At 48.8% G+C, this 27,328-nt stretch overlaps 1 protein-coding gene and 1 long non-coding RNA gene across 4 annotated transcripts in view; one reads left to right on the top strand and one right to left on the bottom strand.

Moving 5' to 3' along the window:
• Positions 1-1,216: 1,216 nt before the first annotated feature.
• On the bottom strand, positions 1,217-26,626 carry LOC115860159 (organic cation/carnitine transporter 2). 2 transcript variants are annotated; one of them, XM_060296198.1, is made up of 10 exons: positions 26,182-26,626; positions 19,000-19,103; positions 12,093-12,247; positions 10,945-11,116; positions 9,757-9,883; positions 7,919-8,019; positions 6,091-6,305; positions 4,364-4,546; positions 2,997-3,282; positions 1,217-2,642 (listed from the first exon to the last, which is right to left on the bottom strand). In XM_060296198.1, exons 1-10 carry the CDS (start codon positions 26,572-26,574, stop codon positions 2,555-2,557), a joined length of 1,824 nt encoding a protein of 607 aa, XP_060152181.1. In that variant the 5' UTR covers positions 26,575-26,626; the 3' UTR covers positions 1,217-2,554. The 2 variants fall into 2 exon arrangements, with proteins under 2 accessions (XP_060152181.1, XP_030725536.1); XM_030869676.2 differs by having other exon boundaries at positions 2,997-3,132.
• Positions 26,627-26,695: 69 nt separating this feature from the next.
• LOC132597094 (uncharacterized) overlaps positions 26,696-27,328 on the top strand; it is a 36,750-nt gene continuing 36,117 nt past the window's right edge. For both annotated transcript variants that reach the window (XR_009563463.1, XR_009563464.1), the window contains exon 1: positions 26,696-27,110. This is a non-coding gene — a long non-coding RNA (uncharacterized lncRNA). The remainder of the gene's footprint in view (positions 27,111-27,328) is intronic.

Here is a 27,328-nt window from a genome sequence, read left to right as displayed (position 1 = left end):
GGAAACAAGTCACACAAGAGTCCAGCAGGCCTGCACAGAGGCCTTGGATTTTTCAGATACTTGGTTCAGCCCGGGAGCAGGGACTTGGGCTATTGCCCTGCCACTGGAAGAGATTGAAGCATTCAGGTAGTTATGATTTTTGCGCCCAGAAGGTCACAAATGACTGATCAGTGACATTGAGAATAAGAGAGAAAACTCAGAACTGCTCATTTGTGCAACAGGAGAAAGAGCAGGAAGGACCGTAATTATACTCTGGAGGCACTGTGATGTCAGTTAATCAGGAACCCTGCACAGAACCGGGTGTGAGGAGAGTAGAGAAGTTAACGCTGTTACAGAAACCAAGCTTCCTTCCCTCCCCACCTGAGTTTGATGCTGCTCGTTTTGTTATGCTACACGTTTTTTGAGTTATCTATCCAACCCTGGAGCTTTTTACCCATGTCTGTACACATTCTAGCTCAGATCTCCCTGTGACACATTATATATATACCTTGTGCACCACGTCCAATCCCCAGTCCCCTCAGCCCCACCGCTTACTCCAAGTCACTGTTGCAGCAACCAGTTCACACACTCTGACCAGCTTCACTGAAGTGCAGCCTGACAGTGCTTCACCTCAGGCCTGCAGTACATTACTTCTTGCTTTCTATCCAGGGGACAGAACCTGTTTGGGACTCATCCATGTGCAACCTGGAACTGTGGGAATTGACACCTGTGGGGCTGCCTTTGACGAATGGGGAAGGAAGGCCAATATGTAAATGCTTTCCCCTTTCATCACAGTGCAGACGGTTTTGAGATACATTTCATAAGGCTCCTGAGAAATCCTGGCTGGATGGAACAGTGCCCTTGGTGCTGGCCATCCTGATAATGCATCCTGGTATTGGGTCTCCCTCCTTCCCTGTTTCCTCCCCCCATCCTTTACTTCTGCTCCTTAGAATCTTATTCCCAAATAAATTACCTAACTGCGCAGAAGCACTGGCCTCAGGCTCTGCTTTCTGAGGAACCCAGGCTAAGACACTTGTGCAAGAATGCTGCCTCAGTCCATAGTCAATAGAGTGAAGGTCTCTAGTACATGGGGATTAAATTTTAGCTTTAGAGACTAATCATAAACCACTGTTAGAATTAGCCCAAGCTGATACAGAGAAAAGTGATGTGATGGTGTGGCATGGCTCACCAAACTGTGGAAATAAAAGTTGTGGGCAGTTGTTATTATTTTAAAAAATCATTTAATTTATTAAAACATCTTCATTTCCCAAGGCACTTCAGTAGCTTTCACAAAAATACTTTTTTGTTTTTAACCAGGTGAAGCATATGCTTTAGAAGTACCACGGTAGCATAATCAGAAAAGAGAAGACAATTTTATGCTGAACACAAAATATCTCCCAATGTTACACCACTGAAGTGAGCAACTCTGAAAGACTGTGAACACGACTTAATTTTCTTCTTTGTAATTTTTTTCCATGATTAAGTTTCATGAAAGGAAAACACACACAATGATGTCATTTTTGGCACCCAGAAAAGTGCTAGTAGCTAAGGCTGGTGAGGCCTTGCATAAGTGGCAACTGTGGACCATTGCCAGAGTGATTCTGGGTTGAAACAAACAAAAGACACAAACCAGGAGGCTAAGGAACCAGCCTTTCCTAAGTCTATTCTGAAGTGCAAATAACTTAAGGAGAAAAAAAGACATAATAACAAACAACAAGCAAAACACAATCAAAATCCATATTATAGTTTTGGGAGAATAGACAAGTTCGCTCGTCTCTCTTTCTCATTGATATACTTCCTTCAAACCATACATCAGAAACCATAGTAGCTAGAAGACTTGATTCACGTAGTAGTGGAAAACAAGAATAGTAGATTCAGTGATGAATCTCTTATGGGCCTGCACAAGACCAGTGCTTTGACCAGATGTAAACAAGTCTACCCAGTAGTCACTCTGAGTGGTCCAAGAGCTCATAAGTTAATGCACTTGTCTCTGTTCTGTATCTGCTGAGTCCTCTCCATATGAAATACCTCTAGGTTTCCCCAGACTTGTGCTTTCCTGCCCTGGGGAAGCAACAATCCCATTTAATATCCTTTGTAACTGAGAAAGTATGAGAAATCAGACTCCCTGTGAAATTATTTCTTTTCCTCTAAAGTGCACCATCAGTGGGAAACAGGGAAAGGATTTTTTGGCAGGGTGAGGAGGTGGAGAACTAGACCCCCAGTTCTATCAGGGGCCTTCTCAGGCAGTCTGAAATTAAAATGTAAAGTTTTAATTCATATTCTTCCAAATCCTACTGGTTCTAATGAGTAGTTAACTTCTTAGGAAGTGCCAAGTCCATCACTGTAATAGTTAGGATTTACCCAAAGTTGTCCGTCAGTAGCCATGGTGTCCCTGGAGGGAAGGTGGTGCTCTAGGACCATATGCAGCTGAGTCTGGGTATCCATCCGTGAGCAAGGCAGACACAGCATCCGCAGAATGAACAGCAAAGACCTTTGCCACTGAAGGACTCAGTGTCTGCACAAGCCACTTCTGACAAGACGGTCTTTCCTCTTTACCTTCTCACTGGAGGTTGTGTTAGAAGCCTGTGTTTTTAAGGACTGTGGGGCCTTCTTCACCATCTTTTAACATCCTTGTGTGGCTTGGAGTTTGCCTGTATTTTATTCTAGAAGAACAAGCCAAACAAATGTTAGAAACAAATCTTAAAAACATGTCTACCAGTCTCAAAACAAACAAAAAATGCCCCAGAGCTGAGGTTATCTCACTAAAGGGAAAATATCATACAGCAGATTCTGAAAGGTTTCTTCTTGTCTCTGTACTATCCGAGTTGCTACTGCTGTCGAGATGTTCATGGTGACCCAGTGGTCTGGGTCTGGCCAGAGAGAGCAGGCTGTAAGTACCCGGCCATGTCTGATCCTATTATGGCTAAACTAGTCCATGGCGTTTCTGAGTTCGTGGGGAACTCTCTGCCAGGCCCAGACCCAGTGCATTAACTTTGTGAAGAAGGAGGCCCCCTTACCCTTTGACCCTTAGCATCTGGTCAATGGTGTCTGGGAGTGGGGTGCCGAAGCTCTCTGGGAGGAACAAGGTGAGGATGGCTGTCAGGATGGTCAGACTCCCCATGAGAATGTAGGGCAGGAAGCGGTCGTAAGCACCTGTGGCAAAGCAGACAGAGCCCCAAGCCGGGAGTGCAGTTTGACATGGTCTCTCTCCCTCCCTTTGTGTCCCCAGGACTCTAACAGGGATCACCTGCCTTCTCAGCCTCAGCATCGCCCAGTCTGAGCTGCCATATTGGAATCTTGCACCTAGGCAGGTCACAGAACCCAGAGTTGGCACAGAGCAGCAACACCTCGGTGCAGGGGATGGGTGCAGCCTGGGAGGATGGGCCTGAGCCATTTCTATTCCTATTTCCTTTTTATTGGCCGTGCTGTGTGCCATGCGGGATCTTAGTTCCCCGACCAGGGATTGAACCTGTGCCCCCTGCACTGGGAGCACTGGACCACCAGGGAAGTCCCTCTATTCCTATTTTCTAGCCAAAAATAAATAAGTTAATCAACAAATTAATTTAAAAAAACCCAATGCAGCCAAAAATTAATTAATTAAAAAAACCCAAAAAACACCCTACTTCCTAATGCTGGGTTTCCAAGGAACTCAAGGTATGTGTCCAGGGATAGGAATAACTCCTCCACCTCTCCAGGTGTGTCACAACCCACTCGATTTGTCTTCAGGCCAGATCAGAAGGTGTTTCTGCTTGTCAGGTCTATGTAGCGTGTTCACAAAGCACTCTGAGTACTCCCAAGCTGAGTGCCACCCGTCCCTAGAGATGTGCCAGCTAGGCATGTGCAGGGGGACAGCAGCTGCCATGAGGAAATAACTCTGAGAAAGATAAAACTGGGGCCCTATTACATAAAATGGTATGAGGCAGATCTTTGCACAGTGTAAAACTGCTGTGTTAAGTGCTTCAAGTTACAGAAATTCTCGGTTCATCAGACCTCTAGAATAGACATCTTTCCCTTCCTGTTCCTTATAAACTATGATTCCAAGAAGAAATTTCCCCAATTAGTACACTGGCTCCCTAAACGATGCTGCAATTTCTTAGGATAGGGGAATTACGTTCTCTGATGGAAGGCCTGGGAAGGCTAAAACAGATACAAAACCCCTCAACTGTTGTCAATTTCTAGCTGTCTATAGGTTGTTTTCCACATGAGCGCTTCCACCACCGTGCACCCAGACAGGAACCTTCTCCAGGCATAGATCCAGTATTGGATGGATCCCATTTGCTGAGTGTGCTTGCTTTCTTGTTAACAAGCCATCCCCAGGTCGCATTAAAGCCAATCAGTGCTTCCACCCCATCTCTCCTGTGTGCGCTTGACCCACGGGACTTACCAAGGTAAATGAAGTAGGGAGACAGGATGCTGCCCAGGCGGGATGCCGTGGAACTGACTCCCACGCCCATGTTCCTGACCACTGTGGGGTACAGCTCGGCTGTGTACACGTAGACCATGGAGAAGGCAGCAGTGACTCCAAACTTACCCACCATCACCAGGATGGTAGCCAAATAATACAAGTCTGAAGAGCAAAGGGAAGAAAGTAGGAGAAGGCACCAACCCAAGGCACGCTGCTACTAGTTTTTTGCCTGAAACAGACATACTTTCTCCCTGGGAAGGGTGGGGGAGGAAAGTTTCTATAACTTCCTATTGTGGGATAAGGGGCTTATGTCCCTCCAAGTTGATTACCGAGAGGAGGCTGGGACCTGCAGCTGTGTGAGGACAGGCTCTTCTCCTCAGCCTAAAGACCACCAGAGTGAGCGAGCCCCTCAATAACCCAGAGAAACCTGCTCTCCAGTCCAAAAGTCATTAAAGACATGTGTGTCAGAGGGGGCAGCTAGCACCCCAGAACCTCATGCTGCAGGCACTGTGGAATTAACTAAGGATTTGTGGATGAATGGGAAGTTCAATTATAATTCACTTCACGCTTTCACTCCATGCAACACTTCACAGACCAGCAGACCCTCATGAATGATCCTCGGATCTCTCCTGCTCACTGTGCCAATGAGGAGATGCTGTGAGTGGCCTGTGGGTCTCCCTGAGCTCTGGTGTGAACCTCTACATACATTCCTGGGCTCCCAGCCATGCTGCAGTGGGTGCTCTTCCTGTGCAGAGTGTTGCCAGCCTCAGGGGCCCACAAATGATTACCAGAGGTCCCCAAACCCATGACAACTCTCGGTACCATGATGGACATGAGGATCCATAAACCGTTTTATGAATTTTCAGAGGGCTGCCTCCTACCCTTCTGTGGGATACCAAGATGGTTTTACAAATAAACTCCTGCTACTGGCCTGTGAGAGCCACGCTGTGGCCTGGCCCTGCCCTTTTTCCTCTCCTCATCTCTTACCAAGTGTGCCAGGCTCATTGCCTCCTCAGGGTCTTGGTCTTTGCTCTTTTTCGGCCTGAAATGTTCTGCTCCTAGACTTTCTCATGGGTTTCTCCATCGTTTCATCTGTTTCTGCTCGACTTTCCCCTCTTTAGGGCCACTGTCTGTGACCACTCTATATAAACTAGCTCTCCATTGTCCTTCAGTGTCATTATTAAAGGTAACACAGTCTGTACTATAACAAGCATTTTATTTACTTGTTTGTTGTCTGTCTTCTCAACTGGAGTCTGAGCGCCAGGAGGGCCTGGGGCTCTGCCCGACTCCTTTACTTCTGCACCGTCAGCCCCAAGCACAGTGCCTCCCCCACAGTAAACACTCCACAGCTACTTATTGAATGAATAAATGACTAAGATGGGGCCAGGTTAAAAAGACATGGGGATGGCCCTCTTTCCTCCCCCTCACTCTGCAAATAAAAACACACACACACACATTAACTTGGGTAGAGAGTACAGTCAACCGTCAGCCCCACAAGGTCACTCTCCCTTCTCCCCCAAAGCCCAGGCCATGATGACTGTCTGGTCCCAGGAGACACTTTCTCTTGACTTGTGGGCTGAGAACACAGATATGCAGGTGAGCTGTAATGGCATAATTTTATTCTCTTTATTAATTGGCTGAGACAGTATGGTAGAGACTGAGTGACTCAATGGATATCCCAGACTGCAGACATGTATGGTACCTACCTGGGGGCACCAGCTGCACGAAGAGAAGAACGCTGCCACCCAGGAAGAGGGCGGTGGCCATGGAATAGCGTCGGGGCAGGTGCTGCAGGAGCAGCCAGGCCAACACATATGCTGGGACTTCAACCACAGCCGAGAGGAAGCAGTTCAAATAGACATTCCCATGCAAGTTAGGAGTGTCAAGGGAAAGCCCAAAATAGCCCACTGATATGGTCATCCTGAAACAGAATGCAGAAAATAGCTGGAGAAGTGGCATCCACGTGCCTCCCAACCTGGACAACTTTTAAAATATAATTATTGCAGGAAATTCAAAACTATCCTTACCAGGAGGGCAGCAGATTTAACCCTGAGTCTTACTTCTTAGAAAGAAAGATAACTTCCCCCGAGACCGGGGTACCTTCTGGGTCAGAGCACTTTCAGAGCTTTCTAAACAAAGCGTTCCAGCAAAAAGACATATAATTCAGACAGATTCACTTTGTTGGAAAAAAAAAATCAAAAACCAAAAATACTCCAACCTGCCTTTCGGCTTTAAAAATCCTAAGCTAAAGCACTCACAAAAGCCTATTTCCCTACTCTCTGAACCTCCCAAATCCAACAATTGCAGAAGGAGCTAGGGTATGAGTAAGGAGGCAGATAGCAAGTGGGGTGTGATAAGACTGATGAGATAAAATAAGGAACAATCATTAGGTCAAACATTTAGAGAAAGATCCCTGGCGGACCCTCTGGGGCGACCAGCCAGGAAGAGGCTGGTCAGAAGCAGGTGACCCCAACCCCACCGGACTCGTGGGGAGGAGAGGGAGCTCCCAGTGGGCCATCTGCATGCCCCCCGCTGCCCCTGGCCTAGACCCTGTCCCCAGTAGGCATTCTCTCTATTGACGGTCAACACTCTTTGGCAAACCAGACCAGTATGAATCAGACTGTTTTTAACTCATCTGCAGGTTGAAACCACAGCTGGTACAATCAGGGAAAAGGGCATGTACAGGAGTCCCTGGGAAATCCAGAGTAGGAGGGGTGCCTGGGTGAACCATGGAAGGGTGACTCATCGCAGGCTGGCAGGTCTGTGGTGCAGGCTGAAAGCTGGTTTTGTTTGAGGCCGACTCAGGGGCGGTGCACTGCCCTAAGGGATCCCGTGCCATTCCTTGGAAATGGGTGGCTGGCTGCCAAGGCTTGTTGACTCCAGCAATAAGCACTCTGAGATGAAGTCTGCCTTCCTCCCCCGCAGGCTCAGGTAGTCACTTGTAATCCCAAGGGTCTGGCCACTAAGCAAATGCTACCTAGGCACTCGGATGTGTTCCTTTTCTCTAGTAAATCACAGATCCCTCCCTGACACACTTGGTGAAATGCCTCGTTAGAAGGAACCTGACGAGGATGTGTAGGCCATGGCTCTACCTCCAGGACAGTCTCCAAACATCCCAGAGGGAGGATGTCCTGCTTCCACATTTCCAGAACATACTTAGCAGCCTCTATAACTGAAAGGACACGGTGTCTTCACTTAGAACTTCTTAAAGGCCTCAGTCACTGTCTGATGCACAGGCAACAGGAACAACTAAACTAGGGACCCAATGTGAACAGAGATTTGCCTTCTGACCCGGAGGGATCCCCAAAGATCCCATATCTTCCCCCCAAAGCCCCCACAACAGTTTTCGTTCTCCTCTTCTGAGATTCCGTTAAGAACTGGGACATGCCCACTTCTTTTATTGCAAGGCACATCCCTGCCACTTTCTGATGGCACAGGCTTTCAATTCTGATCTGAGATGTCTGCAAATGCAAGGCCTGACAGACACTGCCAGAAGCTTTGTCTGGAGGCCTTAGGTATGTCTCACTTACGCACCACAGAATTATGGACATGATGGTGACCATCCGGATATTCTGGGTTCGGAGCAGATCCAGAATGCTGTGAGACTGCTGTTTCTTGGAGCTTAGGTCTTGTAGCTGCAGGAACAACATGACAAGGGTACGGGACGGAGAGAAGGTTGGAGACTCAGAGACCCAAGAACATACTTGAAACCCTGGCATCTTAGCTTTCTGCGTCTCCGAGTTGGGGAGTGTTTTATGTTTCTTGCTTGAAAAGAAGGGTATGTATAGTGACTATGTCTTGGGCTGCAGAAGGCTTCACCGGGCCTTGTGGATAACAAATTAGTGAACAAGAATGAGGAGGAAAAGTAAGTGACCAGCCCTTGGTGCGATGCAGCCAAGGAGGAGGCCCAAGCTGACTGCCCCCTCCCGGCAAAACCTCCAGCCCCGTCAATGGCCACATTCCAGGGAGGCCTCTGCGCATTCCTTTCCAAGGCTGGCTCCCGGCCCCTCTGGGTCAGAGAGAGAAACTGGCTGTGTAGTTTATTGATATTATATTTTAAAAGAATTAATGTTTTCAGTCCTCATACCATGTAGTTACTGGTCTACTTCCAAGGAAAAAAGTTTCAGATAGAAAAACAGGAAAATTGACCTCAGCTTCACTCTGAGTAACTTCCTATGAAATCTGGCACAGCCAAGGACATTAATAAACCACACATCTAAACACACTGATGTTGCTTTCTTAAGCAAACCCAGTTTTGGAGTTTGTTTTTCCTGAGTTAGCAGTTCAACGCAAGGTCAACTTTTGACTTAATGGATCCCCTGGAATACCCTCATTTCCACAAAGATGCCAGTGGGACTTACGGTTTCATCCAGACTGACCTCTGCAAAGCTACAGAGGCCACCTCACTTAAAAGCCCTCCCTGCCACCTACCCCTCCCTGAGCTTTTGTGCACCAGAGTCCTTTCTAGGACGTGCTGAGTGGGATTTGGTGCTGGGCCACCGCTTAACCATGAGGCCGGCAGGGCTGTCAGTGGCCAGCAGCTTCTTTGCTGCCTATAATAACCGGTCTCTCTTTCCCAAGCCCCAAGTCTGCATCTGCATGCCTTTGCGCACTGCGGTATGACTGACTGCTGGTGGCTGTTCTCACAGCCAGGACCTTGTCTTCCTGTCAGAGCAGGGACACACTCCAGAACCCCATCAACCAGCAATGACAATTTCTAACCTCTTCTCAGAGGCATGAGGCTGAGGAAAACCGCTTGCTGCAGAGGAGGTGGAAAGAGAGGGAACAGGAAGGAGAAGCAAGACCCAGGAATGAGGCAGAGCCAGGAAATTACTCATGGCGCGTGAGAACAGGGTTTGCAGAGAGGGGTGGGGTAGGGGGAGGGCGGATATCAAAAAGGACCTGGCTCCAAGACGATAATCAACAACTCCCCGTTGGTGGGCGGAAGGAGACAGGACATTTCTAACTCCAAATCTATTTTTGCTTCATACTTTAGGTACTTGTATTATTTTTGAAGATGAGAAACAACCTAAGGTGTAAGAAACAATGATTTCCCAAAATGCCAATTTCATGAAAGACCTATTAACTCATAAAGAGTTTTTATTATTAAAAGTAATGGTTCGACTGTATGATCACTTAGAAAATAATTATATAAAGTATGAAAACCTATAACTCCACGGAAAGGTGAAGGAGTTTACGCAGTTGGCACCTTCTCAACTTCTGAATTTTAACAGGACCTGCCTTGGGGGCAGCTGGGGCTTGGGCCGGGGAGAGCTGGGCTCCCGTGTGAAGGGAGGGCTTCAGGGCTGTGTGGTCCTACCCTAAAATCATGGTCACGGAGGCCCTCCCACCAGCTCCGGCATGGTGCTCACCTCACTTGAGTCAAAGATGGTTGAGGGTGCAATGATCCCATTGATTTTGGCAGCCCTGCGGATGATCACCTCTGCCTCTTTAAATCGGCCTTGAGAGATGAGCCATCGGGGGGACTCAGGGATGAACCTGGAAGTACAAGGAGCAATCTCACTGAGGCCTTCCCGTCCCACAGACCAGGTGGAGCATAAGTGGAGGTGGGAAAGGGGGTTTCAGAACCAGAGCTAGGTTTGAGGGATGTTTGGTGTTTCCAAACCAGAAGCTAAGAGGTGCACCATACTAGAGCCAGTAAGTGCGAGCTTCTGATTTCACTGGAGTACACAAAGTTTAGAGGGGCCGACACACCATGATGGGATTCCTCCCCTGGCTGGCCACCTCCATTTCTGAAGAGTGGTGGTGCCACCTGCTGGACACTAAGTAGACAGGTGCCACTCACTCTCCCCCCTCCCCCTGCCCCGCCTTGATTCATCCAATTGACTCTCCATAAGGCACTTAGGTGTTTTGAGACTTTATGGATCTTATTTTCTACCTCACGAGGTAGCCCCTGCCCTTAGGTCATAACTAGGACTCAGCTGTACCATCTCGGCTCTGTATCTTCTCCTACTATGCTCTGCACTGCTCTCACATCCAGGTGCACCAGTGATCTCACCATCCCCACCTGCAAGGGGCGATTCTCGCCTCAGCCCCTCGGCTGTGTTCTCTTTCTCCATATGGAACGGTCTCCTCTCTGCCTGTCCAACCTCTATCTTGGAGGCTCAGATGGAGCCTGGTTTCCTCCATCCAGCTACCCTGAGGACTCGCACAACGTGCTCCCTCTTCTCCCGGTGCCTCTGGCACGAGGGTGCGGCAACATACAACCAGAGCCAGGGCCTAAGCTGTCTTGTCCTGCAGTCTGATAGCTTCCTGGAGCTTATGCTAAACTCTATCGTCTCGCAGCTACTGCTCTTTCCTCTCCTTGCACTCCAATCAACCCAGCACAGGGCTGAGAACAAGTCTGTTGATGTCTTGGGGCTGTTTTGTTTTTGGCTTTTCTGAGTATGGAAAAACATTCTGAAACACCTTATAAAGACTAAATTTTCTGTCTCTGTGAGCCCAAATGGGGATTTGTGGGTTGCTGCTGCCCCCTAGTGAAGGCCAGATAGAAGACATCCTGCTGGTGGGCACCACCGGGCACAGGGCCACACACTCACCACCACAGTGGGAAGCACAGCACCCCCGGCACCGTCAGCGCCAGCAGAAGCATCCGCCAGTCTCTGATGAAGTGAGCAAATAGCGGCAGCAGCATGTAGCCAAATGCATAAAATATGCACACGCCTAACGTAGAGAATATAATACGAACTGACTTGCCAAGAATTTCTGTTCCTGTTCAAAACAAGGGAGTCATGTTAGTATTTTAATTCCGGTTATTTCCTTATTAATCTTCTTGTGTGTAATTTTCAACATATAGATAAGAAAGCAGGCAGAATTATCTTGAAGCTTCCAAGCCCTAGGGAGGGATGGGATTCTGACCACCTGCTGCGGGTGCCTCCTTGTGGCCTCACGGCGACAGTTCTCTCATGAAACTGTCATCACTTCCTGAAGCCCTATGCTAAAGATGCCACGTGAGGCCTCACTGGGGAAGGAGATTCATTAAAGGGGAAGTCACTATTAAGGCCACACATGCTGACTATTACGCTTTAAGGAAAAATATTTTATCAACTGTGAAGAGAAACAAATAATCCTTTTAACAATCAACCCAAGAAACCCAAAGACCAATAAGCTAGAGTTAGATGCCTCTGAACAGTGAGACTGGCAACTTTTCAGTGAGAGCAGGCCAAAGCCCTGCAGTGTGGACTCAATTAAAACCCTGAAGGTCATGTGACTAAAGCCCACTCCTATCAATTCATTCTTGCCAGTCGATTTCACTGGCCACTGTTTTGCAGAAGAGGCAGTTTTCTTCCCTGGTGAGCCTGCCAATCATGGCCCTTGCTCCTCATGTCATGCCTCCCTGTTTCCTTAGCTACCCCAGCCCTGGGCAGAGGCAAGTCCTATTTTTAAGATCTTAGGTGAATTCCGGCTAAATGACCATCGAGTACTAATGAGACCAAGGTGCCACACCTCGGGGGCCAGAAAAGAACTGGAAATCAGCAGTCAGGCTATTGGGCTGCTGGGGACACAAGGCTAGGCACTTGGCAGACTCAGTTTCCCTGACTACTAATTGGATTCATCAAGAATCCCTGGTCGGTGTTGCCAGAGACCACTTCCCTTGGAGGGGCATCACAGCTGTCTCCAGAAAGCGGGTGGTGGGATGATGGTGAAACACAGGATCAAGTACTTGACTCCAAATTGATGGCCATACCCAGGACAAATGCTGCCACGTAGTTGGAGATCTGGCCCACGCCTACAAGGAAAAACAGCATGGCAAACATCTCAAAGTTCTTCGAGAAGATCTGCAGGAAGCTGAAGCCAGTCTGCATGCCCATTGTCACAAACAGCACATTCTTCCGACCAAACCTGGGAAGGAAAGGAGAGTGACAGAGAACCAGCTGGGAGAAGGCAGCAGGAATGGGCCCCACCAAGAGGGGCTTTCCCCAGAGTCATTTCAGGGAGGGGTCGCGGACACTGCTGCCAGGGCAGCTGGTGTAGGTGCAATCCTGGCCTCTCAGTCCCTATGCTGTTACTCCCCTCCCCACTCACCAGGACCAATGTGCAGCCTGGGCACCAGGGTTGCCCAAAAGGCAGTGCCAGAATTAAGACAGTGATTACAAGGGATTGACACACATTCATTATACTTAAATTCATACATTCATCATTTATTATTTTTTTAAAAGAGCTGGTTTACTTTGGAGGATGATGGAGAAACAATTCATTATAAATGAAAACTGGTAAATAAGGGGGAAAACATTTGTCCTGACTTTTCTATGTAAACTATGGCGAACAGTTACCAATAACAGATGAGGGAGAGTATCATTTCATAATAGTATTCCAACTATTAAATGAAACCAAAGTGATAAAACTAGAACATCATCATTTTACAACCCCCGATGAATGAAGAGATATGGGTGTTGTGTTTCAATGACTGCTAACATCATAAAGAGAGACACTTGAACATCGCATGACTCCTATAGTCTTTACAAAGGGGCTGAATCTGAATCTGATGAAGTCTCTAGATCCAGCTGCAATTTGCAAGAAATGCAGGGAAAAGAGGAATATGCTCAATTGTATCATAAGCATACAGTTAGCAAAATTCAAACGGGGAAATTCTACAGGTAGAACAGCCCAGGCAAAGAAAAGGACGGAGAATCCATAGGTTAAAGTAGACTAAAAGACATACAAAAATTTTTAAGTGGGCAAGACTAAACTTGTGTTTAAGGATGTACATTTGGACGATAAAACTACAAAAAACCCACAGGGAAGTGATTATTATAAAAGTCAGGCTAGTGTTTACTTATAGGTGAGGGAAGCTGTTGTCTTTGGGATGGGACAGATGGATGGGGCTTCTGGGTGGCCAGCAAAGTTCTATTTCTTGACTTGGTGGTATTTATATGGTTATTTCCCTGGAATAATTCATTAAGCCTCATTTGTTCTGTGTGGTTTCTGTACCTGTGTTCATTTTCAAATTTTAAAAAATGTTGGTTTTTTTGGGATTTGTTTGCTTTTAAAGACAGTGACACAACAAGGAGGAACAAGTCAACCTAGTTCATTCAACCTAGCAGATTCAGCTTAAGTCTGCCCAGGGCTAGCAGACACCTATTTTCATTCAATGAGTATTTATTTGAACATCTATTATATACTAGTCATTACGGATGTATTTGAATTAAAAAAAGACACTGATTCTGCCCTCAAGGAGCTTATAGTCTACAGTTGGTGAGACAGACAGTAATCATATTTTAATCGAACAACAACACTGCTGAATGTACAATTACACACTGGAACAAGAGCACTGAAGGAACAGCATCCTGGCCCACAAGGGACACAACAGAGGAACCTATCCTGGACTGGAGGTAGGGGCTGGGGACGTGGGCATTCACGGAAGGTCTCCCTGATTATGGGGCACTGAGACCAGACCCAAAGGAAAAGAAGTTCTTGACAAGGCGGAGTAGGGGAGAGGGACCAAGCTTTCAACGATATTCACAGTACAGTGGGGGAGGCCAATATTAATCATATGGTGTCATCTTTTATTTACCAATTTCTGATAGGAACAAGGAACCAGGGTAATGTAAACTGGGGACCCTGAGGAGGCCGCCTGCGTGGTCAAGGAAGGCCACGGCACGCGGCTGGGGTGGGGGCGGGGGGGGAATTCTTCACTGTGACTGTGAGAAGAGCATGTGCAACTGTGGCTAGAGGGGCATGGTGAACACGAAGGGCAGCTGTTCAGTAGAGGGTGGCAGGAGCCAGACTGCACAAGACCTTCAGCCATGGTAAAGAGTTTGCTGCTTCTTCCCATTACAACAGGGTTTTGTTGTTTTTGATGATATTGGCGTCTAGTAGATAGAGGCCAGAGATGTTCTAAACATCCGAAAATGCCCAGGATAGTCCCCCAGAACAAAGCAGTCTCTGGCTCAAAATGTCAACAGTGCTGAGGTTGAGCAACCCTGACCTAAAAGGAGGCTCCCCTGCATTGTCCTGTAACAACAGTGCCCTGCACACCAACCAAGGGGAGGGCCCTTCCTACCCTGCTTTCCCTTCCCAAGGGCTCTCTGGATAGTAGGGAAGAGGAAGACTCAGGAAGCCCTTACATTGCTATAGTCCTTGGCAATCCAGGGTTGGGGCCAGAAAACACTCACGTTTTTTTTAAGAAATATTTGTCTATTTTTATTCTTTGATATTTATGCATAAATTGTACATTTGTAAAATATAGAAAAGCACAGAGAAGAAAATAAAAATCAGCTGCATTCTCTGATAGCCACTAACATTTTTTCTCTATTTTTTTAAATTGAAGTAGAGTTGATTTACAATGTTGTGCTAATTTCTGCTGTATAGCAAAGTGAGTCGGTTATACACATATAGACATTCTTTTTTTATATTCTTTTCCATTATGGTTTATCCCAGGAGATTGGATATAGTTCCCTGTGCTATATAGTAGGACCTTGTTGTTTATCCATTCTAAATGGAATAGTTTGCATCTACTAACCCTAAACTCCCAGTCTATCTCTCTCCCTCCCCTCCTCGCCCTTGGCAACCACAAGTCTGTTCTCTTTGTCTGTGAGTCTGTTTCTTAGACAGGTTCATTTGTGCCATATTTTAGATTCCACATTAAGTGATATCATACGGTTTTTGTCTTTCTCTTTCTACTTAATTCACTTTGCATGATAATCTCTAGTTGTATGCATGTTGCTGCAAATGGCATTATTTCCTTCTTTTTCATGGCTGAGTAGTATTCCATTGTATATATGTGCCGCATCTTCTTTATCCATTCATCTGTCGATGGATATTTAGGCTGTTTCCATGTCTTGGCTACTATGAATAGTGCTGCTATGAACATAGGGGGACACGTATCTTTCTGAATTATAGTTTTGTCCGAGTATATGCCCAGGAGTGGGATTGCTGGATCATATGGTAACTCTATTTTTAGTTTTCTCAGGAACCTCCATACTGTTTTCCATAGTGGCTGCACCAACTTACATTCCCACCAACAGCGTAGGAGGGTTCCCTTTTCTCCACACCCTCTCCAGCACTTGTTACTTGTAGACTTTTTAAGATGGCCATTCTGACCGGTGTGAGGTGGTACCTCGTTGTAGTTTTAATTTGTAAGAAATGCTCACTTTTAAAGTCTGTCAACAAAAGGTCAAACACACACATGCCTACAAAAATAGGAAACATCAGCTACTTCTTCCCAGAGTTGTGCCTCCCTTCTATTTCTGCACATAGAGGTAACTCAATGACGTCAGATAAAATGCTTTGACAGCCCAGGATTATTTTAATTGCTTTTGACTTTTTGGCTTATTCATATTCCAACAAGGAGTCTTATATAAAAACTTGATATTCTAGACAACTCTGGAGGGCATGAATCCACTGCCGTTAGGTAATCTGTTTGGCTTAGGTTTTTTTTTTTTTTTTTTTTTTTTGCGGTACGTGGGCCTCTCACTGTTGTGGCCTCTCCCATTGCGGAGCACAGGCTCCGGATGCACAAGCCCAGCGGCCATGGCTCACGGGCCCAGCCGCTCCACGGCACATGGGATCCTCCCGGACCGGGGCACGAACCCGCGTCCCCCGCATCGGCAGGTGGACTCTCAATCACTGCGCCACCAGGGAAGCCCTGGCTTAGGTTTTTGAATTGGCTCACTTAGGAGTAAACTGTCCATCCCACAGAGCCCTGGGCCTTCCAAGGGGGTGCAGACAAGCTTGAGGGGTGGTGTAGGGAGCTGAAGGTAGGTGCTGCAGCCAGAACAGCCATATTTTTAGCTATTTCATTGACTGAACTTAAACGATTCTATTTAAAAGATGAAGTCTGCTGGCAAAAAAATGTTTAAAGGTTTGAGAAACCCTGTACTAGCCCTTCTGAAGACTAAGGTGGTCCTCAACATACACACCAACTTTGTTTCTACTGTTTCCTCAGGAGCAGATCTTTGGGAACTTAAACACTTTCCTCAGGTAATCGTGGTATTACACGGCTCTGAGGCCAGCCCACAAAGATCTCCCTATCCCATGACACAGCTGACCAGAAAAATGCACTGAGCTTCATCTCTGTAACTGGGGTACCTCCTCCTAGTCTTTCACATGAAGGTAATTCCTCTGAGTCTCAGCTGCCACCCAAGCCTGTGAGAGGGGGATTCCCACTACCCCTCTGGGAGGGCCTCTAAGCTCCGTCCAGGGCACGCCCTCCTCTCACTCTACACTGTTCCCAGGCAATCTCATCCACTTACGGGGCTTTGATGAGGGTTCTATCAACTGACAATTCCCGAACGTGTTTCTCCAGCCCAAACCTCTCACGGAGCACCCTATCCATACATCCAACTCCATACTCCATTCCTCCTATGAGACCCCTAAGTCTCATAGTTACCCCAAATTCAGTATGTTCAAATTGAACTCAACATCTTCTCCTACAAACATGGTCCCCTTCCAGAGTGCTTTGTCTTAGAGAAGGGTATCGTCATTGACGCAGCTGTGCAGGCCAGAAGTCTCCCTCCCCTCACTTCCCATGTCCAACTCATAGCCAAGTCCTGTTGGTTTTACCTCCTACCACTCCTCCCCATGTCTACCACCCTCAGCCTAGTCCAAGCCACCTTCATTTCCTGCATAAAGGAGTGTGATAACCTCTTAATTGGTCTTTCCACAATCCTCCTTGCTTCCTTTCAATCCTTTCTCCACAAAGCTATCAAACAACTTTGTAAAAATGCAAATCTGATGATGTCACACTCTTAAAAGCTGCCCACTGCTCTGTGACGAAAGCCCAGACTCCTGTCATCTGCTAAGCCCGGCCTGCTCTTCTGCTTGGGCCTCAGCCTGCCTCGCTGCGTTGTCTCTATACCACTCTCCGCACCCCCACCCCCCACCCCCCACCAACACTTTCTTCCAGTTCCTAAAGTGTGCTATGCCTTCGCTTGAGTCTAGGCTTAAGTACTCTTGGCTCTCTTGCCCAGAACACTCTTTCCTCTCTTCACCCCTTTAGCTAGCTAATTTCTACTCATCTTTCAACCCCCAGCACATGCTTCAATGCTTCACCGTCTCAGGTCTCCTCTGTCAGACCCTCTCTGAGCACCCTGTACTTCTCCGCTATATCACTTACCACCACAAAGGATAACAAGTACTTCCCTCAATTCTTTAATACATTCTGCCTTGCTAGAAAGCAAGTTCTAGGAGAGCAGGCACCTGGAACAGTAGTCCACACAAAACAGAGGATCAGGACTCTGGGCCCGAATCCTAGCTCTGCCACTTGCCAGCTCTGTGACTCTGGGCAAGTCATTTAACTCCTCTGGGCTTCATTTTTCCCATCTATAAACTGAAAATAATAATGCTTCCCACATCATAGGGTTATGAAGATTAAATTATTTGTTGTTTCTTTTCACTTGGTATACAGTGCTCATAAGAGTGAATGGCACATATTAGATGCTCTGTGTTTATTAAATAAATATAAGTAATCAGCTGATGCTTGCTGCTAAGTTAAGGGTCTGGGGAAGCAAAGGCCTTTCCCCTAAAGGGGTAAGTGTCTCAGGCTCATCTAGAATCATCACTCAGTGGTCACAGCCTACTTAACTCTTTAATGCTCATTGGTGACTGTAGGAATTTGTTCGTTTTAAAAATCCCTAGATGACACTCTGGAAAAGACAAATCTAGTGAGAAATGCACATATTTCTTATGAGGAAAGACTTCTCAAGTAACGACATTAGTCCATAGATGCAAACATGCCAAAACATCACTTTGCATGTCTGCTGCAGGATAAAATGGCTGTAGTCTTAAGGCAGGATGACATTCTCACCCTGAACTTCTCTATTAGAGACTCCCCCTGCTGGGACGATGCTGGGACTCCTCTCCACTGGGTGACCCAGTGTGGCCAAGGACCTTGCTGAAGGCTGCTCTTCTTGCCATGGGCTTCGCTCACAGACCCTGAAGCTCTGGGGTAACAAGACACAACATAATAAACCCCTCTGAGAACACCATGGAAACTATGGAACTGTTTTCCCCAGAAAAATGCTCACATACAATCTCTAAAATTCTGTATGGGATTTCCAGAGGAGATGAACTCCCTAAGCCATGGACTTTGAGGTAAGAGCCTTGGAATTACACAAATAACCTGCTTATGGGTCAAAACAGCACACTTCCTGATTGCTGAGAAATGCCATAACCATAAGCCTGTTAGATAAAGGGAATCAGCCCTGTGGACATAAGAGTTCTGCCCATCACACTGCCGTTGGCTAGTGAGACCTCTCACCTTGAGGAAAGAGCAATGGTTTGGGGAACACAGAGGCAGCCACCTATGGAATGCCCTAAGATCTACAACACAGCTGACATGCGTGTGTGTGGTGTCTCCCTCTCCTAAGCTTGAAGATGCCAAAGAGTTACGCTCACCCAGGGAAGGCGAGCAGGCAGTGCAAAGTAAGTTGTGGCATATTTCCTGGTCAACTGGATCATGTGTACACTCGGCTGAGGTTGTTTCACTCAGCAAGCATTAGTGAGAGGAGGTTGCTGGCTCTCTTTACTTGGTCTGGAGTCTATACTATAGATGTGCCTTCGCCTTTTTAAAACACACAGCCCTGGGCTGACAGAACACTACCTTGCTCTGTGCTGAGGTGCCTTGCAGCTGCAGGAGTAGACACCCACCTTACCTGTCTGAGAGCTGCCCCGAAATGAAGGAGCCCACCAGCACACCCCCGAAAAACAAGGAGACCGTGAGCGGGGCCTTCCAGTCGTCCTCACACACCAGGTTCCACTGAAAGAGGAGCAAAGGGATGTATCACTCACTTCTTTTTAAAAATGTTTTAAATGTAAGGCTTCTTGGAAAATGGAATCAGAACATCCTGCATCCCTGCATGCTCTGTTTACATTACTGTAAGGGTGTGTGAGCTCAGTGAGGCAGGCGATGGCTCGTTGGGCAGCAAGGCAAAGAGCAGGTTTCCCCTCACAGGGAGACTGACCATCCTGTTTTTCACAGCTCTTAGCCTCATTGTTTTGCTACCAATTTGAGACGGGGAGACAGGCTGGGAGCAAGTACTCTGCCCATGTGCCAACCCAGGAGGAGGCGAGGCCTTTCACGGTCGCTTCTAAGGACCTGGGCTGAGGCTGGGGCTGTGGGTGGGGCAGGGCACCCTTTCAGTGGGGTTCAGGTCATTGGCAGGGGTGGCATAGGAGTGGTTCTGGAGCAGGGCTCTGCAGCTCTAAGGGTCAAGGCTTCCAGTGAGGGACTGAGGCCAGAGGGCCTGGTATGCACCATCTGGATCTGTTCCTTCAGCTCTGCTCAGGCTTCAACTCTGGGCCAGTGACCCCTGGGTCCTTCTGCTGACATTTAGAGCTGGGATCCCTGATGCTGTGCCAACACTAGGCCCAATTACAGCCAAGAGCTCTGAGCTGGCAGCCAAGAAGCTGGGTTTTAGCTTCTACTCTACTGTTAACTAGTTACCCAACCTCAGACAAGATTTTTCCCCTCATTGTGCTTCAATTTCCCCATTTGTGAAACAGTGATGGGGGTGGGGGGGGGAACAGGCTACAGTGCTTGAGGTTCCCAGTACCCAGTGTAGAGTTCCATCTCTAGTTAGCACGGAAAGAGGTCTATGGGCATGGGGAAGCACCTGAACACTCAGACATTAGGTTGCTCCAGCCTAACAAGGGCCAAAAGAAGGAAGAAAAACCAAAATAGGAAGCTTGGTGGTCCCCAGAAAAATGTTTCCCGCAACAGAGAGGTGGTGCTCAGTAGTAACCAAGAAGGCCGCCTTCTAGGGAATTTAGACCCTGGCTTGCCTGGCACCAGGCTGCAGGCCTGCCCTCCATGGGGCCTGCTGGCTCCCAGGAAGTGTGCGGCTTCCAAGAATAAAGCATCTCTTCCAGGCCAGGGTCAGAGGGAAAAGCAAGTCTGCTTTTTGGCCCTGCTGGGCAGTGTGTGCACAGTGCCTCCAGGCACCTCAGAGGGGGTCAGAGGGCAGCCCTTAGGGTGGACACAAAGAACCCCTGCAGCTGATGATAAGAGCCACATACCTGGCTCTCCACTCTGGAACAAGCATGCACGTTGGATGGACTGAGAATGGGGTGGTGATCCCCACTCCAGGAAGAGTTGGGGGTTACCAACTCCTAAATCTAGAAGAAGGCCAGACTAGCAGAAGACAAGCAAGGAGCACCAAGGCCCAATCACTCAGGCTATGGCAGCCTTCCCACCTCTGCAGCCTCAGCCGTGCCAGCACCCAGATACCACCTCCCTTCTAGGAGGGTGAGTGCTCCTAGGGCAGCCCCCATCCAGACAGGGCTGCCGAAACCAGGATGGGAGTAGCAGGGGAGTCAGAGCTGAGGGACTTGGTGATGGGATGCTAGCCTCTGGGGGTGTTAGGCGGAGCTTCAGGACCAGACTATGCCTATTGCTGCTCTTGAATATGATGTGATCTATTCCCACCTAGCATGCGCTACTTTTGTAGCGACAGAAATAAAAAAAATGAATACAGTCAGTAGCTGCTTCTCAATAGGTCTCTCGTGAGGGTCGGGGACTGATATGGCTGTGCTAGACTAGAAACCCACACGGGCTTCTGCAGTGAGTTCTGGGGTGGAACCCCACCCCCCCACCCATGCCAGGTCTCCCAATATAGGCTTCTAGGGACTTCTGGACTGGCAAGGCCAGGTGCCACCTGGAACCAGGTCAGACTATGCTCTGCAGGAGACAAGGTGACTGTAGTGCTCATCTTGGAATAGGTCCCCAGAGCATCTCTCCGGCTCCTGCAGCCTCACCACCACCACTTGGTCCAACTGGGCTCTCTATCCACTACTGACATTTCTCAACAATTCTCACAGCCTGGCTTTGGGCCCTCCAAAAGCAAGCATGGGTTAACACTTCTTTCCTCCTGGCCACAAGGGGCCTGTGAGTAGGGTCAGGAAAGATAACAGGTCTCAAAAAATGAACAGAAGGGCAGGCACAGGCTAGGTCCCACCCAGCCAACCCATCCACTTACCTGTCAACCACCAGATGGAGTGCAGTGGGCTCTTGGACTTGGCCTGACTCCTCCTTAAGCGGGCGGCAGGTGGAGCAGGGGGCGATGAGAAGCCCATAGAGTCCAGGCTATGTACCCCGGGCTTGTTGTGTTTATAGAGGAATGTAGTATCTCTATACTGAACTCCTGGCTTGGCAGCTGCGACTAAAGCAGCTACAGACCAGCTCACTGACGCTGCCACTTGGTACGAAGGATGGGCTATACTGGCTGATGATAACAGGGATCAACCTTAGAACTAAATGTGTAGGTTTAAGATTTAGGTCATGAGTCTAGTATCCTTACCCCTCAGCTGGGTTAGCTATGAAAGCAGGCGCAAACTGAAAACATCTGGGAGTAACCCTTGCAAGGAGCCTAGACTTGCCACCCTTCCTGGTCAGAAATGTGCCTTTCTAGTGGTGGTGTCTTCATGGATATATATGTGTATGTGTGTATATCTATATCTATATCTATATCTGTATCTATATCTCAGAGCTTTTCCAACTATATACTTTAGTTATGTACAGTTTGTTTTATACCATTTATACCTCAATAAAGCTGTTAAAATTTTTAAGAAGAAAGAGAAATTGTGTCTCTTGTACACAGTATGTAATTGGTGCTACTTCTCAGTTATGGGAAGTAGAGAGGTGATGTAGTTCCCTGGGACTAAATGTCCTTACCTGTGAGTTGGCTGGAAGAAAAAAGAGATAGGGCCTGTGCCCACAGGGCAGAAGCTCTTCCCAGAGATGTACCTAGGCTGACCGCATCAACGGTCAAACACACTGGTAAGCACTACCTGTTACTGAATGCCATGTATTCTACACACATTTCATTCTGCCTCCTGCTGCAATTAACAGCGAATCCTTGCCCCAAGGCTGTCAGGGCAAGGAGAAGAAGAAGAAAAAGAATTTGCTACCATATCCTCTACAAAGCCTGGCAGTGCCCTGCAGAAGAGAGGCTCGGTAGCTGTTTGGTACCTATGTGAGTGAGTGAATAGATGGATAAAAGGACAGTCAACCTTCCGAACCATATTATCCCTTGGGTTTAGTCCTTGGGCTTGGCTGCCCAAAGCCCAGATGAACCCTGAGCTTCATTCTCTAGAACAGATTATTTTCCTTTCTCCCTCACACCTTCTCTGTGACAACTGTCAGAACTTTGACCCAGGATGTCGGTTCTCAGCTAGCTAGAGAGACAATCAATCTGCCCACTCATGGCCAGATGGGTCTGTTGTGACTGCACACACATAGGGCCCTTCAGGGACCCAGCAAGTGGCTTGCCATGAGCTGCAAAGGCAGGGAAAAGGGTCTGCGCTTTCCTAGAGTGAGGGAAGTCAGCAAAGGCATACCAGTGAGGCACAGTCTCCAGGTCTTTTTGGTCTCCCCACCCCAGAGTCAGCCCGGGGCCTGCCTCCCAGGTCGATGTGGCTTTTTCTTCAGGTGAACGTGGAGATAACAGTGGGGTCTCTCCTATTTTCCAAGACTACACGCACATAAGGCTGATGGAAAAGCTGGTCCAGAAAAAGAGGTTCTCTAGGACAACAGGGAGTAAAAGTGTTGCGAAGGGTCAGCGCAGGGGGCTTCTGGGAAGCAGAGGCTGGCAAGGAGCAAGGGGACGCAGAGGACTGCTGGGTTTTGGCTGAAGAGACCCCACGTCATGGGTGCCAGAAGAGTTAGAAGTTTCTAAAAGAACCTTTCCGGCCACAGGTTGTGCTATGGAGACACCAAAAAGCGGTGTCTCAGACCCAGGTAGCCTGAGAAATCAACCAGGTTCCCCGAGAAGGAGGCAGTCCTGGGCCAAGAAACACTGAGGTATTGGAGCAGCACTGCACAGTGGGGTGGCTGATTCCCCAGCACTCCAGGGGTGACTGAAGGGCTAGAGAAGGGGCTAGCCTAGAAGCACACGGACCACCAAACTATTCCTGAAACATGGGAGAACCACCTTTCTCACCTCATAAATAGCGTCCCCTTCTTTCTGCCAGTCCCAATGCCTTGTTGCAGATCCACGCAGGGGCAAGCCCCAGTTTGTGGAGTGGGGGATTACATTTACTTTAAAATATTCCAGTCAGTGCCTTTCAACCACCACAAAGTTTCCCTTCTATAAGTTAAACTTGTCCTTTTCTTCTTCAGTTTTCACACTTTAGAGATTTCAAAATTATTCATTAATTCATTCAATAAAAATTTTCCTGAGTACCCAATCTGTATCCAGCATCAATGTTAGGACTTGCAGGAGATACAGAGATGTTAAGTCTACCACAAAGTTTAGTACTACATGTGCACACATTAACCTCAACAAAGAAAAAAAATCAAACAGGAGACCTGAGGTTTTCATTTTCTGCTGAAAAACATGAATAGGGGGCTTCCCTGGTGGTGCAGTGGTTGGGAGTCCGCCTGCCGATGCGGGGGACGCGGGTTCGTGCCCCGGTCCGGGAGGATCCCGCGTGCCGCGGAGCGGCTGAGCCCGTGAGCCATGGCCGCTGGGCCTGCGCGTCCGGAGCCTGTGCTCCGCAGCGGGAGAGGCCGCAGCAGTGGGAGGCCCACATACCGCCAAAAAAAAAAAAAAAAAAAAACACATGAATAGGAATTCAATACCAGTGTACTTACAAACACTTCTATGATTTGGGGCAAAGGGCAGTCTTGCAGACATTTAGCAGGCACAGGACAAGCTGCAACGGTCAGCAGGCCAGGTCCAGGTTGAAAGAAAATGGGCCTTCGAAAAAAGGAGCTCTCAGAATGTTAATGCAACAGCTTCCAACAGTGACTGTTCACCAGAAGAGAACAAGCAGCCTTGAACTTAAAGTCTGGCATTCCAGCATCCTCTAACAAAGGGCTAAGTAATATATTAATCTTGCCTCCCTGCAAAGACTGACAACCTGAAAGTAGGTGAAAGGGCACATAGCTCTTACAAAACTGTTAAGACAGCTAAAGAAATAGGCTAAATATATAAGAGGAAAGGCTGACATTGGCAGCAACATAGCTCAAGGACCCTTCTGGAACAGTTGGCCTTTGGGAGCTCATCAGTGCCATCACCACTCTCAGCCGAAGGCATGATGGGGGCAGCAAAGAAAGAGCAAATGACTAGAGTAAGTTGGGGACCACAGGGGTTAGGGAAAAATCCTAAGAAATGCCATGAGCTACTTCTGACTTCACTGCCTTTTCTTCCACAGGCAGCCAGAAGCAGAATTTGCAGGGACTTCTGAGTCATGGACTGTGGCTTCCCCTCTGTGTTCTCTCCCTGCAGTCTGAGGAACAGCCTCTACTTTCACAATGCTTGGCCTCCAGAAGGGTGACAGACTGGCTTCCAGAAGGGTGACAGACTCACTTGCGAGGCTAGGACCAAGGATTTGTGATGACTGGAAGTTTTCATACTCCATGCACTTGTCAGCCACAAGTCACAGTCAGCTACCTCCAATCAGTACCTCTTTTCTCAAGTAACAATGCCTGAGGACACTGGAATGATGTCACTTGCTCAGAGATCCCAGTGGGGCTCTTCTCTTACTCCTACTACATACATGTGGAGTAAGGAGGCACAGATGCTGGGGACATCAATTGTCCAAACATACAAAAAACAACACACACACACACACACACACACACACGTCTGTTGGGGCAGCACTCAAACTCCCCTGAAGGGTGACAACCCCCAGAAGCAACACACACAGGGTCTCCAGAACCCTTGTAAGTCCCTTTCAGGCTCAAGCGGGGTTTGCTGCCATACCAGGACCTGTGCACCCTGCCCTTCAGCCTCTTCTCTGTGAACTCTGCCCTCCGGCCAGGTTGTTTCTTGCTGTTCCAGACTTTGCATCTGCTGAGCTCTATACACCAGACTCACTGAGAAGCCTCCTCCTCCAAGAAGCCTTCCCTAATCCTTGAACCCCTGATCCTGACACTCAGTGAACCCGGGCACCCTGGAGCCTATAAAGGAGTGCTCTTTTCAGTGTCCTGCTTGCTCAGTTCTGCTGAGACTACAGGGAGTTAGAGTGCCAGTGTCGGAGTATGATGCAAAGCACATCCACGTGCATCAATAAACATCACATCATACATCCAGCTTTAATGATTGCAAGGTCACCAGGGGACAGACAAGGCCACCCAAAAGGAAAATCCAAGGGGCTGGGGCATGAGAAAGGTTTTCCCCCTGCTTCCTATGAACTAAGGTTGTATGCTTTAACTAAATCTGGCTAATGACATTTCCTTAGAATACCCTAAAACATACCAAGTCAACAAGTCACCCTGAATGGATCTTCAGATGCATGAATCCTTAAAGGCTAGTAACTAACCCTGAGCAAAAGGTAAGCAATTCTTTACGGGGAATGACCAGTCATTTAGCGGTGAAGGTGGGTGGGGGAGTAACTGGGAAAAGGAGCAAGAGACAGTTTTATAGCCATGCTTCCTTTAACTTAAAAAGTTTGAGAAAGTAGAGGGGCATTTCCCCTCTCTCTGAATAGTTGCCAAAAGGCTGGAGGAAAAATGGTGACAGCTCCTTGGCCCAAGCTCTAGCTCTAGTTCTCAGCACTCCCACCCCCATCTAAAGTCTCTGACTACTCAGAATCTTAGAGTATCTACAAGGAGTCGCCAGGGCCTTCTTGGCTTCCTCTCTAAGATAGCTAACAGGATGGGCGGCCAGCCTGACACCCGTGCTGCGATGTCCATGATCTCTCTGGAAGTCACCACGAAAAGTTCTCCGGAGCCACCTGGCTGGACGATGACCATCGCCAGTGTGTAGTGAGTCGCGGAGAGGGAGTGACAGCATCCAGCGCTCACCTTGGCGGGTGGAGTGCACGACCTTTAAGACTGTTAAGGTCCTGCCTACTCCCCGGTCCCAGGCCCCGGACGCGGATCTGTTACCCACCTCGGTCACGATGGTGGACAGGTAGATGTCCCGGTTGAACTCCCAGCCATCCAGGCAGCCCTCTTGCTCCAGCTGCTCCAGGTCCACGTCGCGCCCCGGCTCCAGCCCGAGCGCCGAGAAGTTGACGATCGTCGCGAGCCGGTAGCGGCGGCACCTGTGAAGCACCTCGCGGCCGTCCTGCAGCTGCAGCGGGAGGCTGTGGTTGCGCCACACGCTGCTCAGGTTCGCTGTGTCCGGCACCCGACAGTGGTGCTCCGGGGTCGCCGACAGGAACACGGACGACAGACCGTTGAAGCCGTTGGGGACGATGCTGGCGCTGAGCAAGAAGAAGATGAGGCGCTGGAAAGGGCCCCACTCGCCCAGGAAGGCGGTCACCTCGTCGTAGTCCCGCATTCCGCCCTCAGTTGCCCGCGCGGCGCGCGGCCGGGGGTCGGAGGACGCGGCGGCGCGCGGGGGCGGGGCGGGGCGCGGCGTGCGCGTGCGCGGTGGGCTCCCACTGCGCGACCGAGCGAGAGTCGGACCAGTGAACGGCCCGCCGATTGAACGAGATCGCAAACTCCTGGCGCCGCCGCTGCAGCCCCGCCGAAGCGACCGGCCTTACGTAGTGCACAAGGCCGGGGCGGGCTCTGGGCCTGAGCCTCTAAGCCCGCCCAGGCCGCTGGTGGTGCGGCGCGGACGGGGGCGGAGCTGGGCCGCGCGTGACAGGGGTGGGCGGGCCCGGGCCGCCGCGGGCACCTGGGGCTCGGACCCGGTCTCTGCTCCCGCGTGGAGTCGGCCTCGGCGGGCCTCGGTGGGCCTATCCTTGAGTTTACATCCGAAGGAGCCCTGGCTGGGCTGAGGAAGGCCGCGAGACTCGTGACCTCGGCGGCGTTTGAGGCCGAGCTCGCTGGCCCAGCGCGGAGCCCGGGCGAGCCGGAAGCTAGGCTCAGGTATTAAAAATACTGCATCGCCCCCCACCCCTTACCGAAGCCAAAAGGGGCACTGTGACTGGCCCAAGGTCTCGTTGCTAGTTTACTGCCCTTGACACCGCCCATTTTTGTAAGAGTGACCAGGATTATCTTGAAACCGGAACTGTTAACTACCCCAATGGAGAGCCTGGGAGCAAGGACTTAATTCGAATCCAAATGCCCTTTACATATTTTTGTCT

This window comes from Globicephala melas, chromosome 3 (genome assembly GCF_963455315.2).
Source record: "Globicephala melas chromosome 3, mGloMel1.2, whole genome shotgun sequence".
In the NCBI taxonomy this organism is placed as follows: domain Eukaryota; kingdom Metazoa; phylum Chordata; class Mammalia; order Artiodactyla; family Delphinidae; genus Globicephala; species Globicephala melas.
The sequence above is the reverse complement of the archived record's forward strand: the minus strand, read 5'-3'. Positions and strand labels throughout refer to the sequence as shown.

Coding starts and splice junctions, on each gene's coding strand:
- LOC115860159 (XM_060296198.1), bottom strand. CDS start 26,574: ATGCGGGACTACGACGAGGTGACCGCCTTCCTGGGCGAGTGGGGCCCT. Junction 19,104..26,181: donor TGTCCACCATCGTGACCGAG/GTGGGTAACAGA, acceptor CTCCTCTTTCAG/TGGAACCTGGTGTGTGAGGA. Junction 12,248..18,999: donor TCGGGGCAGCTCTCAGACAG/GTAAGGTGGGTG, acceptor TTTCCTTCCCAG/GTTTGGTCGGAAGAATGTGC.